Below are 14625 nucleotides of genomic sequence, written 5' to 3'. Positions count from 1 at the left end.
GTTGCCTGTTTTAGCAAATAAATGACGGAACAGCTCTAAATGACGAAAAAGTTGCTAATGTAAATTGGACATTATGGTATTGGGTTGTATACCAAGCAGTGACGTTGGTGACATCCAGATTCTGAAGGAACCAATGACAGAGGACGTTTATTTACATGTTTTAAAAATAATTTAACCAAAAACGTCAGGAAATTTGGGCCTGTTTACCCTGAAAATGCAAAAAAAAAATGCAATATGAATACTACCAAGACAACGACCCTAAGCATAAAACGTATTTATGTAGGACTTGGTTGTTATACAACTGCACCAAAGTCATTGACACCCCAGTCCAAAGCCTAAATATTAACCCAACATCGACAATTCATGGGTACACCTGAATAGGTCGCCCTGAATAGGTCGCCCACTAACAGGAGGAACTAAATAAAATGCATTAAAGAAGAATGGGAAAAATACCATTGGAATATGACATTCCGAAGCTTATTTATTAAATTCAGAGACGTTTACAAGCTGTTATTGATGTCCAAGGTGGACATACCAAATTTTCGAAAAATACGGCGGAAGTAGAGCTGGCAAACCATCGATGGAAATATCGATACTTAACTTTTTACGCAAATATCGATGAATAGTTTTTTATATCGATACTATCGAAAATTTTGACATTTTTTAAAGCAAATTATTAACAGACGGATTGATTCTACAAGCTTTTTGTGTAATCGAGTAAAAGGATTTCATGAAGTTTTTTAAAAGCTTAAGGCATGGGTACATACGCTGCCTCGCTTGCTTGCCTTGCTTGCTTCTGATAAAATAATAAAAAGGAAAAAGGCAACCTAGTTTGAAATTGGCTCGGCCTTCTTTATTCTTGCAGCCGCTCGGATTTCTTACTTAATTCATTTCTGACAAAGGAATAAAGAAATGTCAGAACCACATTTCAATTGCAACTGTTTGTATTTTCTAGCATCATGTTGCAAAAAACAGAGTTGTATACGAGGATTTATGAAAGATTTGAAACAAATCCACTCAATAGGAGGATTAATTTTTATATGGGAAATTTGGTTGATTTTAGCTGGATTTAGCAAATAAAATCTGATAATGTGCTAAATCCGGCTAATGAAGTCATATCTAAATGGGCTATTTTTGTGTTAACAGACGACTTCCAGCAACAATTGGTCTGTTCCTTGACTTTTAAAAATGGTAAAACCGGCAAAAGTAGTAAACGTTTTAAACTGCTCCCATATGAATTGTATGGCGTCTGAAGTAAAGGAACGCTTTTCGAGTAAAAAGTGGTAAAACTTGAGGATTCTTGCACTTAAAGGAACAGGGCTAATTGGCACAAGTCATTACAAATTTTAGGGTAACCAGACAGACCTATTATTTGCGTGTCTAAACTGCAAGGAAATTTTAAAAGAAATTGAGAAGAAATTTTGCCATTCCAATTTGAACTTATAAACACGGACTTAAAAAATAAAGAACTACCATGGTAGAATAATACAGGTAGCATTAACATGGCAGCTGATGGTAACATAATTGGTCTGTTCCTTTACTTCTGAAATGGTAAAACCGGCAAAAGTAGTAAAAGTTGAAAACTGCTCCCATATGAATTGTATTGTGTCTGAAGTAAAGGAACGCTTTTCGAGTAAAAAGTTGTAAAACTTTAAGATTCTTGAACGTAAAGGAACAGGGCTAATGTGTCAACTGCATTGAATTGATGTCAAATTTTGACACCTTATGTTACCAACAAATGCCGATGCGGCTACCTGTGTATTTGTACCATGAGAACTACAAAATAAAGTTGCGAACCATGGTACCATTATTACAGGTAAAAGCAAGTGTTGTTGTACAACAATCGATACAACAACCACATAGAAATTTGTTGTTATACGTAATACTAGTGTCAACTTCATTTTTGAAAATTGTAAACAAAAATATCAATATGCTTTGAAGTCTCATAAATATTGGTTTAATGAAATACAAATATATGTAAATTTAATAAATGAAATAAAAACTATTTAAACTAACGTCAATGATAATTCCGCGTGTTACTTTTCTTCAAAAATGTTGACAGTGGTAAGTATCACTGCATCTAAATATCCAGAATTACTAATAATTCAATGTTAATTTCAGATGGGGCACATTGAATCACAATTTTCAATTAACCAAATCCAAACATATTATATGCGAAGAAAAGATGAAATCCACGATTCAGAATGAAATTTATCAACATTAATGAATAACACTGCTAGAAACAAATCAAGATAGCCGGTAGTGATGCAGTACGACAGAAAACTACATTCCTGCTGTAATAGGAAATGCAGCCGATGTTGCCAGGATAGGCAAACAAACATCTCTATTTCTGACTCCTTTATACGGCAATATAAACAAATGAAACATCTCAATTCGATATATAAAATATATTTTGTTCTATTTATGTTTTAAATAAAATCAGTGTGTTTGGACATTAACCCCAAAAATTGTTGGCTGAAGTTCATAGATGCAAAATGGGTTCACTATTTTCATCCTACAGGCGTAACGAAAGGAGAGTTTCAACGTGCCTTATAGTAAGTTCAGATTTACGAAATCTGAACGTGGGTTTATGTTCTGTTTAATCCATCGCTTGACCTTTTTTGTAGCTAACAACAACCACATAGGACTGTTTTCGTGATGCCAACCACAGCAACCCTTGAGACGAAACTGGTGTTCTGATAACTCTTCCTTAGCAAGAGGGGCCTACTATGGATATTTTGAACAAATCTGCTTCGTCATAACCAAAAAACACGACTGAAGTTCCATAATAGAAGTTTAACCATACAATTGTCTTATTCCGTATAATTCACAGTGCATCCAATATATTGAGATTTCATTCATAATGTTTTCCATCAGATCCTTGTCTGCAATGGGATATTTTTAAGTGAATAAATACCCACTTGACCCTAAATATATATAGCGCTGACCTGTATCCGCCAATGCCTGACACACCATTTTACACGGCCTTTTGTTCTCTTACACCATCCTTACAGATTGTTAAACTATTCGAAAGTTGCATCCTGTGGATCTATTTATTCGAAGTTCGCACTTACATATTACTTGTGAAGTCTACAACTTCAAAAATATGTGTTTAATCTTTGTTTATCAGAAAGTAAAAATATAAATATTAATTGACAATTAACGAAAAGAACAACTTCATAAACTTCATATTGTATTTGACACTAGTATTACGGGTGAACCTAATCAGCTGGGACTTGCTTTTACCTGTAATAATTGTACCATGATTGCGAAGATTCATGGTACAAATACACAGGTAGCCGCATCGGCAATTGTTGGTAACATAAGGTGTCAAAATTTGACATCAATTCAATGCAGTTGACACATTATGTTACCATCAGCTGGCATGATAATGCTACCTGTATTATTGTACCATGCGAAGATTGCTGATATTAGGTCTGTACGATAACCCAAAAGTTTGTACAATTTTGCACAAACTTTTACAAAATGCTGTTCGATAACAAGCTTGTAAAGTAAAAGAGAGCGAATTTGGAGAGTTTTGGAGACTTTTGTTACTGAAAACTTACAAGTTTTTGCAAGCCAAATTTTCCTTGTAAGAAATTGCAAGTTTGATCAGCTGATTTAAATTCGAATGTTTTGTGGCCGACTTTGCAATTTTTGGCAAAAACATAAACAGTTGGTTATTAAAATAATAACAAGATAAAAAAGAGAAGAGATAACTAAATAAATTATGGAAAACGACTTATTTTGTAAAATAACTTATTTTGTAGTTTGTGATGATTGTTTTATTTCTAAGGTATCAAATCCTAGCAAAAAGCGGCGCATCCATGGAGTAGGAGGAACACCGTTAATTTCTGATATGGAAAGAGAATCATTTTTGTAGCAATGGATAATCAAACAATTTTCGTAAACAATCTTCGATTGTTAAATTAAATCGTATCCGCCAAACTTTTTGTTTTTCAAATCAGCTGACTTCTTGCAAGTTTTTGCAAATTTTTGTTCTATAACATTCTGCAAATTTTTAGCTTCGAGAGAGTAAAATAAGTGGAGAGAAGTTAAGGTAGAAACACAATGAGATACGTCGCTTTTTTCACCCTCAGTTTCATGTAAAAGATTAAAGGTCGAGTACTACCTAATTCAAATGCTACCTAATTCATTTGAATTAGGTAGCACTTGGCCTTTAATCTTTTACAAGAAACTGAGCGTGAAAAAGCGGCGTATTTCATTGTGTTTCTACCTTCACTGAGAACTTGCTGAGTACTTGCAAGTACTTTTTACTTGCGAAGTTATCGTACAGACCTATTCACGAGGCGGAAATTATTTTTGGAGTGCAGTTAATTTCGATATCTGAATTGTTTGGGAGGACAATATAAAAAATCCTTTGGATGATGAAGCAAAATCAATTGCGGTGCCATAAAATGCAGAGCAGAGGAAGTAAACTCAGTCACGATTGAATTTAATAGAGAATTTTTATAATTTGTGTTAATGTAATAAAGATCTTAATGTTCTTGCTTTACACAAATAATAAATGCATTTTATTTATTCTAGAATATTTTGCAATGGCTTGCATTTTTGTAGCATTTTTAGACTGCATTTAAATTCAATCCAAAGCACCGCATTAAAAGCCGTGATTTGAATCGAAAATGGAGTGCATCCTAGCTGTGTGCTGTGAAAGCAAAATGGAGTGCATCCTAGCTGCGTGCTCTCTTGTAAAATTCATAAGTGAATTCATAGAAAAAGATGAACTCCAACGGCACTTGTAGTGATTAAACTGCATCCGCGGATACAAACTTTTTGCTGGGGAACTATGTTGGTATGAAGTATGTACCGGTTCATACGACATGGTACCAAACATGGTATAGTAAAGTAGTAGTCATGGCTTCAAACGTCAAATGACATGGCGCAATAATAAAGGTAGATGTGTATGCATAATAAAGGTAGATGTATATGGATATGCATATATATCAAACGTCAAATGTCATGGCGGAATAATAAAGGTAGATGTATATGCATATACATCTACCTTTATTATTGCGCCATGTCATTTGACGTTTGAAGCCATGGCTACAGGGTAGTATTTTTCAGCGATTTTCATGCCTGCCCTACCTCTACTTTATTATACCATGTTTGGTACCATGTCGTATGAACGGGTACATACTTCATATCAACATAGTTCCGCAGCACAAAGTTTGCATCCGCGGATGCAGTTGAATCACTACAAGTGTACAGTACAAGTGTACAGTACAAGTGCCGTTGGAGTACATCTTTTTCTATGAATTCACTTATGAATTTTACAAGGGAGCGCGCAGCTAGGAAGCACTCCATTTTGCTTCCACAGCACAGAGCTAGGATGCACTCCATTTTCGATCCAAATCACGGCTTTTAATGCGGTGCTTTGGATTGAATTTAAATGCAGTCTAAAAATGCTACAAAAACGGAGTGCATTTTTCATAACTCCGTGTGAACTGCATCGAAGGATGTATTGAAATCATAACTTTTTGCTGGGTAAACTACCAACAAATGGTCTGTTCCTTTACTTTTGAAAGTGGTAAAACCGGCAAAAGTTGCAATCTGCTTCCATATGAATTGTATGGTGTCTGAAGTAAAGGAACGCTTTTCGAGTAAAAAGATGTAAAACTTGAAGAACCACACATGGCACAATTACCAGGTAGATGCATCATCAAACAACTTCAACAAAACCGAGTTCAGTACTGTGAAATGTCAAAAATGTTTTACAAAAATAAAGCGATTCACACAGTTTTTTCAACAAAATTTTGTTAGGCAGTTATTAATAAACACATTATAACAAAAATCCGTCAAAAATTCACAGATTTTCTTTTAAATTTTTGTTTTTTAATTTTGTGTTTTCAATAACAACAACTTTTTTGACAGCTCACAGTACATCAGCTGGGCTGATGCGGGTACCTGTATGATTGTGCCATGGTAACCACATTACATTTATAACAACAAATACCAAATGTTTATCTTTCTTCTTCCACCTCACTCGCACATTTCGCGTTTCTCTTCTTGTTTCTCATTCGTAACATTCCTTTATTCGTTAAAGAATCAACTGCGACACTAGACAGAACGACTTGTTAAGTTAAGCAGAAAGAAAGAAAATGAGTAACTATTTTGGAATTTTGGAACATTCGTGAAAAACGGATAAAATATTTTCAAGATTCAAGGAAACAAATGAAATAACAGTTTATTAAAATTTTCTTAACAATACTTAATTTTGCAAAATATATGGTGAAATATGTCAAGAAGTCGTACAAAAACAACAGCTAGAATACCATCAACTTTTACGTACTGTGTATTGCTGGTGCTGTTGATAACATTGTCCAGCATTTTCACGGTTACGATAAGAGCAGAAGAACAAAACCCACAACGGCAATCGAATGCTGCTAATCCATTAAACGGTAACGATGTTCCTCCATTGGCAAGCGATAATAAGAATCCAACAAATGCTACAGCAGGGGATTCTAATAAAATAGCAAATAATGGTGGGAGCAATATGCAAAATATATCAGCAGCGGCGGGGGCAACAGGAAATACAGAACAATCTCAATCGGGAAATAAACAAAATAAAGATGAAATAAATGATACCAATAAAACTAACAACAACACTTCGTCCATAAATGAAAGCAGCCAAAATTCCAATGGCGGCGATACGGGACAATCTAGTTCAACAACATCTATCACCCCACCTCCTCCAGCGAATAACTCACAACAAAATGAAACTAAAGCTGTCACCGAACCCCCATTGCCAGATCATCATGCAGTGGAACAGGAGCATAACTCGTCTCTTTCACTGTTCTTTGTAATATGCGTCATTATGCTGGGAATCTTATTGATTCATTCTATGCTACAGACGGGTTTCCAATATTTACCCGAATCTATAGTTGTGGTATTTTTGGGTGCCCTTATTGGCCTGTTGCTGAAGGTGATGTCAGGAGAAAATGCAAGCTGGAAACGTGAAGAAGTATTTTCACCCACTGGATTCTTTTTGGTCCTCTTGCCACCCATTATATTTGAATCTGGTTACAATTTACATAAGGGTAACTTTTTCCAAAATATTGGTTCGATACTCGTTTTCGCAATTGTTGGTACCACAATATCTGCCTTGGTTATTGGAGCCGGCATTTATTTGTTGGGCTTGGCTGAAGTTGCTTATCGGTAAGTAGACAACGATCGATGTCAAGTGTTTTGTTTCAGTAGAATGTACTTGTATGAAGGTAATTGTTTTGTTGGGGTTTGGCTCAAATGCAAAATGACTTAACAGACAGATTCAAAATTTAAATAGACATATGTATTTGTGTTTCAAAGGAGGCTTCCTATGCTCCTCCAGCTAAATGGATAAATAATAAAAGGAATTGAAATGAATTTTTGAAAATAGAAATACAAATAAAAATAGGGCATAAATAGAATACTCTCCCACCTGGCGGAAAAATCTGGAAAAATTACCACAGGTAGATCTTGTTGTCCTGATCACAAATATATAAACTTTTCCGGGGGGAAGTCCATACTTCCCGAGATATGGGCATCTTAAGTTCCGAAAATTCCCTTGTTAAAGTAAGAAAAAATTTTAAATTAAAAAAAATGTTGTTTTCGTGCCCTAAATTGGCTCCTGTCCATAGGAGAAAGTCTTAAATCCCCGGCCGCAGGGCAGGGTGACGAGACCTACCTGTGAAAAAAAATTTGGTCCCGACCCGAGCTTAATGAAAATATTCAATTCGCTCCGTAATTTGTATGGAGCCAAAGGGGGAATCGCTTTACAGACCAAATTTATTGTCCAATCGATGAAAAATGTTTACCAATTTATTTCTTTGGCTAAACAAAAAAATTTTGAAAATCGGTTCCGATTTTAATATTAGCTATATATAGGGAACATGGAAACTTTGACGCCCCTCTGAAGCATATTCCGATTGTACTCAGACAGTGGCAATCCTTAAATCTTAAAAAAAAACACTTTAGCGGGGTGCCGCATAAAAAAGTCGGAAATCGATTTTCTAAAACTATGTACCCTAGTCTACACTAAGCCAAGAAAACTAACATGAAAATTAAATAGTCGATTTCAATCTTGATTGTTTACAATTCAAAATCGCTCGAAACCTGATGTCCAATGTCTATATAGTGATCTCTCAGTTACGGAGAAGCGCACTCATTCCATTTAAGCTTAATCACATCAATATATCCTATTTCCTAATAATTTATTGTAATACTACTCTTTCTTTGCAGCCTCAACTTTTCGGAATCCTTTGCCTTTGGATCTCTAATATCTGCCGTTGATCCTGTTGCTACAGTTGCTATATTTCACGCCCTGGATGTTGATCCCATACTTAACATGTTGGTATTTGGTGAGAGTATATTAAATGATGCTATTTCAATTGTCTTAACCACAACGGTAACACAATCGGCAAATAGTCCACTCTACGCTAAGATGACAACAGGTGAGGCTATCTTCTCAGCACTGAGGACATTTTGTGAAATGTTTTTCGCTTCTGCCGGGATTGGTGTAATATTTGCTTTGATATCTGCATTACTCTTGAAACACATTGATTTGCGAAAACATCCATCATTGGAATTTGCCATTATGTTGATGTTTACCTATGCTCCATATGTTCTAGCTGAAGGGATACATTTGAGTGGTATTATGGCTATATTATTTTGTGGTATTGTAATGTCGCACTATACGCATTTCAATTTGTCAACAGTGACACAAATAACAATGCAACAGACGATGCGTACCTTGGCCTTTATTGCAGAAACATGTGTATTTGCCTATTTGGGTTTGGCCATATTTTCCTTTAAACATCAAGTGGAGTTATCCTTCGTTATATGGTCCATAGTTTTGTGTTTAATTGGCAGGGCATGCAACATATTCCCCTTGGCATATTTGGTGAATAAATTTCGGGAACATAAAATCACAAATAAAATGCAATTTATTATGTGGTTTTCGGGTCTTAGAGGTGCCATCTCTTATGCCCTATCATTGCATTTAGATTTATCCAGTGATGAAACAAGACATGTTATAATCACCACAACATTGATTATTGTGTTGTTTACCACTTTAGTATTTGGTGGTTCCACAATGCCTTTATTGAAATATTTAAAACCCGGTAAGAAACGTCGTTCACGTTCGGGTCGTGGTTCCACATCTTCATCCGCTCGGCTGCGTAGTACCTCACGTAAACGTTCCAAATCAATATCTCTATCAAAGACTCGAGAATGGGGCCAAGCAATTGATTCGGAACATTTGTCGGAATTAACCGAAGAAGAAGATGTGTCCTTTGCTCAAACTCGCATTGCTGGATTTGGTCGTTTAGATCGTAAATATTTTATACCCTTCTTTACGCGGCGTTTTAATAGTCAAGAGCTGCATGAGTGTAAGTCACAAATGGCCGATTTAACCAACAAATGGTATCAGGCAATACGTGTTAGTCCCCTAGATTCAGATGAATCAGATGAAGAAATGGGTTTATCAGCCAACACTAGTCAAAGTACATTAAATGCTAGAACTTAAAGTGTTTCCTAGGCGGATGATAGAAGATTAGAAGATATTGGGAAATATGTAGCTATAATTGTGATCTGAAAGATAGTTTGTTATGTTCATGGTATACGATAGGAGAATTTGTTAACTTTTTTGCTCAATATTGATTATAATTTTTTAATTGCTTTCAATAGGGGTTTCAGTTATTTTTTAGTCGCAAGTCCCCCACCCCCATATTTATTTAATTCTAATACATTGCACAATTTATGTAATAATTTACTGCTTATTGCATTCTTCATCACATATACTATACATAAACTGACGACATTCTTTACTAATTTCTATGGTTTAAGGTATTATCCTGGAGTTGTTTTTTTTTCATTTTCGATTAACATCATAAGGATAATAAGGGATACATCAGGTTATACAAATTAAGTTAAATCAAGTTATTCAAATAAAAGCTGGTCTTATTTGAAAAATTACACAGTTTCACTCCCTTCAACACCACATTCAATTGACACCTTCTATGTCAATCTTTCACTATCCAATATAGATGAGATAAATATGCGCAGACTTCCGAAACAACAGTTGTTTTGTTTCATAACGCCGTTATACTTAACTAAAGCAAATCTGTGTATTTCAAAACGTCAAAGTTGCGCATTTTTACAAAGTAAAAAAGCAAACATACATAACTTTTTCTTCTGATGCACTCGCAGTTGCATTTTTGAGGAACAATGCATTGCGTGCAACTGAAATACCAGTATTTTGAAGAATCAAAAAATTGCAGTGTGTTTTTCGTTTCGGAAGTCATCATCAGATTAAGGCAGTTTGTTGCAGATATCGACAGGAAAGATTGGGTTAGGTTTAAGAAAGTGGCCTTCGGAACAACAGCCGCTCCGCCTTTGGTCCATTGTGGTTACACTGGTTAGATAGTCTGAAAACAAAAATATGTATATAGATAGAGAATACGTGGATTATCAAGGTTTTTAGGAGAAACGTTTGGATGTGATCTATGTCTATAAGACGATAAGATATATGTCTCGTATCTACCTCTGAAGCATCATCACATAATCTGAAATAATCTGCAAATTTAGGCGCCAAGGCGATGTAAGTCTTATGTATATTGGCCTAATAGATTGATCGGTGGCCTAATAGGTTGATCCTTGGTTCTACACGGGACGACTTCATCGGCGTTTTCTTTCCCAATTATGTTGTTTTATTTGGGAACTCAATACCACTGCAAACCGTTTTGAAGTCATTAAATGATCTCTATTTTGTAGTTCTTAACTTTGATTATCCACAGTCTTTAACTTTTCTGCATCTCTACATAATCTACAGGAGGCGACACCACTTTCATTCCATCTTGACGTTGGATATGTTGTTGTTGTAACAGTGTTTGTATGTTCGTTTTCTGCTTAATCTGGTTCAGTGTCTACCTCCAGTTCTTGCAAGTTGACTGTTTCGTTGGGATGTAACCACAAATGTACTGGAGTTAGTTGAGTAGGTTTGGCAGGGCAGTTGAAAAGGTGCAGAGTGTCGTGCGTGCCTGTGCCGCATGCTAGGAGATATTTTCCACGGTTTAATCGGTCCTTGCCCTATAGGAATTCAGACGGCTGCACCATCCCGAGCGTAATTGAGCAACAACTACTCCTGTTTGTCGCGGCAGGTGACGCTCCTCAGCTGCGAAAGATGGGGGATGTTCTCCGAGTACCGCATTCACACGATAGGTGGTATTGTGTCAAATGCGACTGCATCTGTGTTATTGATATTCAAATCTGCTTAATAGGCTGGAATTCTCTCCTTCTAGATTTTGAAGTTCCCTCCTGATATGACTGGGTGGTGGGATGGCCGGTCCAATACACCATATGGTGATTAGGATGACTCTCAGGGTAACCATACTGGCGACGCATAGCTTATTACACTGTGCAACACTGAAAATGCAAACAACTTCTAATGGGCATTATCTGAAAGTACATATTGAGACTACAAAAACCATAATTGGGTTTTGTGTTCTTAGATCGGGTTAAGATTTTATGGCCTCATCTAAACCGACCTAAAATGAACCTTTTTTCCAGTGATCGGACCTTTATCTCCGAAACTAATAAGAATTTTGCTTTGCAGTCTTCAGCAATATTGTAGCCCTAAAGTAGGAGAACTTATGTGTCAAACAGATGAAGTAGGTAAAGCTGCAACTAGCGCATCTAACTCGTAAAAATATAGAAAAGTTTACATAATTTCTGAAATTCTGGTCAGTAACAACTAAACTGTTGGGAGTTGAAAAAAGTAACCACTCTAAAAATTTTGCAAATAATGAGCCCATCAATTCTTCAGAACATTCTGAAACTCTAAAATGGTTATTTCACGTTGTTTAAGGGTTATTTCATAACATGCCTTTTACAAAACTTATTTCAAACATTGTTCACACAGGCTGTTTATTCTCATGTTGGAGATTTCAAGGAATTATTGAAATATTTACCAAATTGTTGTTGACAAATTTGCTATAAACAAGGCGATAGAGGCATTTTACAACAATATAATGTTCTGAAGAGTTGTGTATTAAATTGCAGAGAATATTTTCCCAAAAGGTAACATTAAGAAGAATTTAACATTTTGGGAGATACGCTGCGAAATATACACAAATTATAGAATTTTTAGATATATTATAAAATTTGAGGCAATAAATGCAGTTTTTCGAGTTCACTATTCCTCCAAATATTGTCTTCATGCTCTTGTCTACAAGTTTGCTGCAGATGTCAAAACAAGATTCGTATTGGTTTCAGAGATACAGCCCCTATTTGTTTTAAAAATTCGATCTTTAACCATGTTTAGATGAAGCCATAAAAACCGAACCCGATCTAAGAAAACAAAACCCAAATATGGTTTTTGCCTATTGGTCTTCTACTTTCATAAAATTCTGGACAGAAGTTGTTTGCACGCGATTAGCTCAAAAATGTTGCACAGTGTTACAGAACAACAAAGTTTCTTTATCTGCACCCCAAGTGCTGCCGGCTAGGGACTTGAGGACCTTGTTCCTACATCTCAGCTTTTCGCATATAGCTGTGCCTTGCGCGAACGACGTGAAAATTCTGCCGAATGTGAATCTTAGAATTTTGGAGTAGTTTGTAATCGGACCATGACATTCAACTCAGTTCTCACCTCTGCCGTCCATGTGGTGAACGGAGTGGCCGTAGATTTTGTGGCATCAATGGAAGGTACCTGACGCCAAGATCGTACAATCATCATCAGCATAAGTTACGAACTTAATGCTGTTTGGAGGGTCGGAATACAGGAATTGTAGAGCTTAAACAGTTCCGGAGATATCAATCACTCCACCTTGGGGAACTTCTTGTTTCACTCTACGGGTTTTGGACTTCTTGTTTCTGTATGCCACAAACGACTGCCGACTGCCTATATTCTCGAACAGCATGACATGGTTGACGGTATCAAAGGCTTTTAATAAGTCAAGCACCACGATTAATATTCTATCACACGGCTTCGATGAAGGTTTGACAACGATGACGTTATTTGGAAGGGCCATGATGTTGGAAATCAGCATATAATGACCGAAGCATATTAATGCGTAAATCACCCATTAGAAAAACACTCGGCGGAATAAATACCCATTCGCAATAAATCATATTTTCAACCTAATCATATTCAATATCATCCCCTCCTTCGACTTATCTGTTAGAAACAGCACTCTATGGTGAGTGCGTTGAGTCTGAATTCTTGTTTGCGTGATAAATTTTTTCAGATATTTTCGATATATACATCTGCTTGTATTCTTTCCTGAAAATATTTATGAGAGGAGTCTGAAATGTAGGTCTCCGTTTTCCCGTTTAAAATATGACATGATTTGCTTAAATAGGATTCGAATTTAATTTCAATTTGTATAAAGTGCTTGTGGGTATATATAGATAATATTTATATTCTCATGATGTGACAATTCCAATGAATGAAGAGGTTTTCGTTTAATTTTGTTCGAAAATAATTTTCGACTGTTAATATTCGATAATATTTTTACAAAAAATTATAATAACAATAAAACTTAATATTCTTTTAGAATACAGTTTTTTAAGTTCCTTTGCAAGTTCTTAGCTCAAATTATGAATATCAATATTTTATTCACAAATTTATAATAATTTAACATCGAAACTAAATGCCAATGTTATTTTGCAAACAAATGTACCTTAAAGAAAACATTCAAAACTAACTACATACATAACCATAACTCGCATATTATTATAATGTTGTATACATCAGTATTGAAAATAACGTGTAAAAAATACTATTATTTTACTTTTAAATTATTTATATTGTTTTTGTCCAAAAAGGTCGATCCTTACATAGTCAAAAACAGCCATTTGAAAATGTTAGGGGTTTTTTATAATTAAATGTATTTTTGATTTATTGATTTTCTTTATAAAAGATTACCATTTATTTCAAAATAAAAAAAAACATAAAATTGTAATTTGTATTTTAAATATTGTAAAATTTGAAAAAAAAAACGGTATGAACCACAAAATGTAAAAGAAAATGATTATACAAATAAACTAATGAACACATGCAAAAACAATTGTTTTATTTGGTTAAATGTTTAACGGTTATGGTCGTAGGGCTTTTAAGAAAATTCTGGCGCGAAACTCAAAGGGCCTGGTGCAGTGAAAATCTCTCTACTAGCTGTCCGTGTCTTACTAGAAAACAAAAAAACTGGGAACATAGAAAATTCAGTCCATAAAACCGGATTGACCCGAAACCATAGTGTTTCGGACAGCGGCTGCCAGCCTAGCATCAAACCTATGCTTCAACGTTGGTTTCATGCTGCTACAACAACAACATCAAACACCTAATAATATTTTCACAGCAACAAAAGTTTTTTAATATCAACCTTGAGATTTCCTAGATTTTCAATGAAAATACTCTAGCGACCTTCGACTCAAATGCCGTTTGCATTAGAAGGGAAGGTTAACCCGGCAAAAATCTTTATGTAGATTTATTTGACGTACACGTAATTCAATTTACATTTGAAATCCTGCTGATTTATTAAATCCGTTTATATACAAACGTTCCAATTGGCAACCTTGCTTCTTCGTCGGCACTAGTCAAGTCCTGTTCGAATTCTGAAAGAAACTACT

General features: G+C 35.4%; 1 protein-coding gene across 1 annotated transcript; it reads left to right on the top strand.

The window, feature by feature from the left end:
• The first annotated feature begins 6017 nt into the window (after positions 1–6017).
• Nhe1 (Na[+]/H[+] hydrogen exchanger 1) lies at positions 6018–14063 on the top strand. Its single transcript, XM_073969841.1, has 2 exons — positions 6018–7176; positions 8239–14063. Exons 1-2 carry the CDS (start codon positions 6257–6259, stop codon positions 9521–9523), a joined length of 2205 nt encoding a protein of 734 aa, XP_073825942.1. The 5' UTR covers positions 6018–6256; the 3' UTR covers positions 9524–14063.
• The last annotated feature ends 562 nt before the right edge of the window (positions 14064–14625 follow it).

The sequence above is a fragment of the Musca autumnalis genome, unplaced genomic scaffold, assembly GCF_047663935.1.
Source record: "Musca autumnalis isolate F117 unplaced genomic scaffold, ASM4766393v1 scaffold_2, whole genome shotgun sequence".
NCBI lineage: Eukaryota > Metazoa > Arthropoda > Insecta > Diptera > Muscidae > Musca > Musca autumnalis.
The sequence above is the reverse complement of the archived record's forward strand: the minus strand, read 5'-3'. Positions and strand labels throughout refer to the sequence as shown.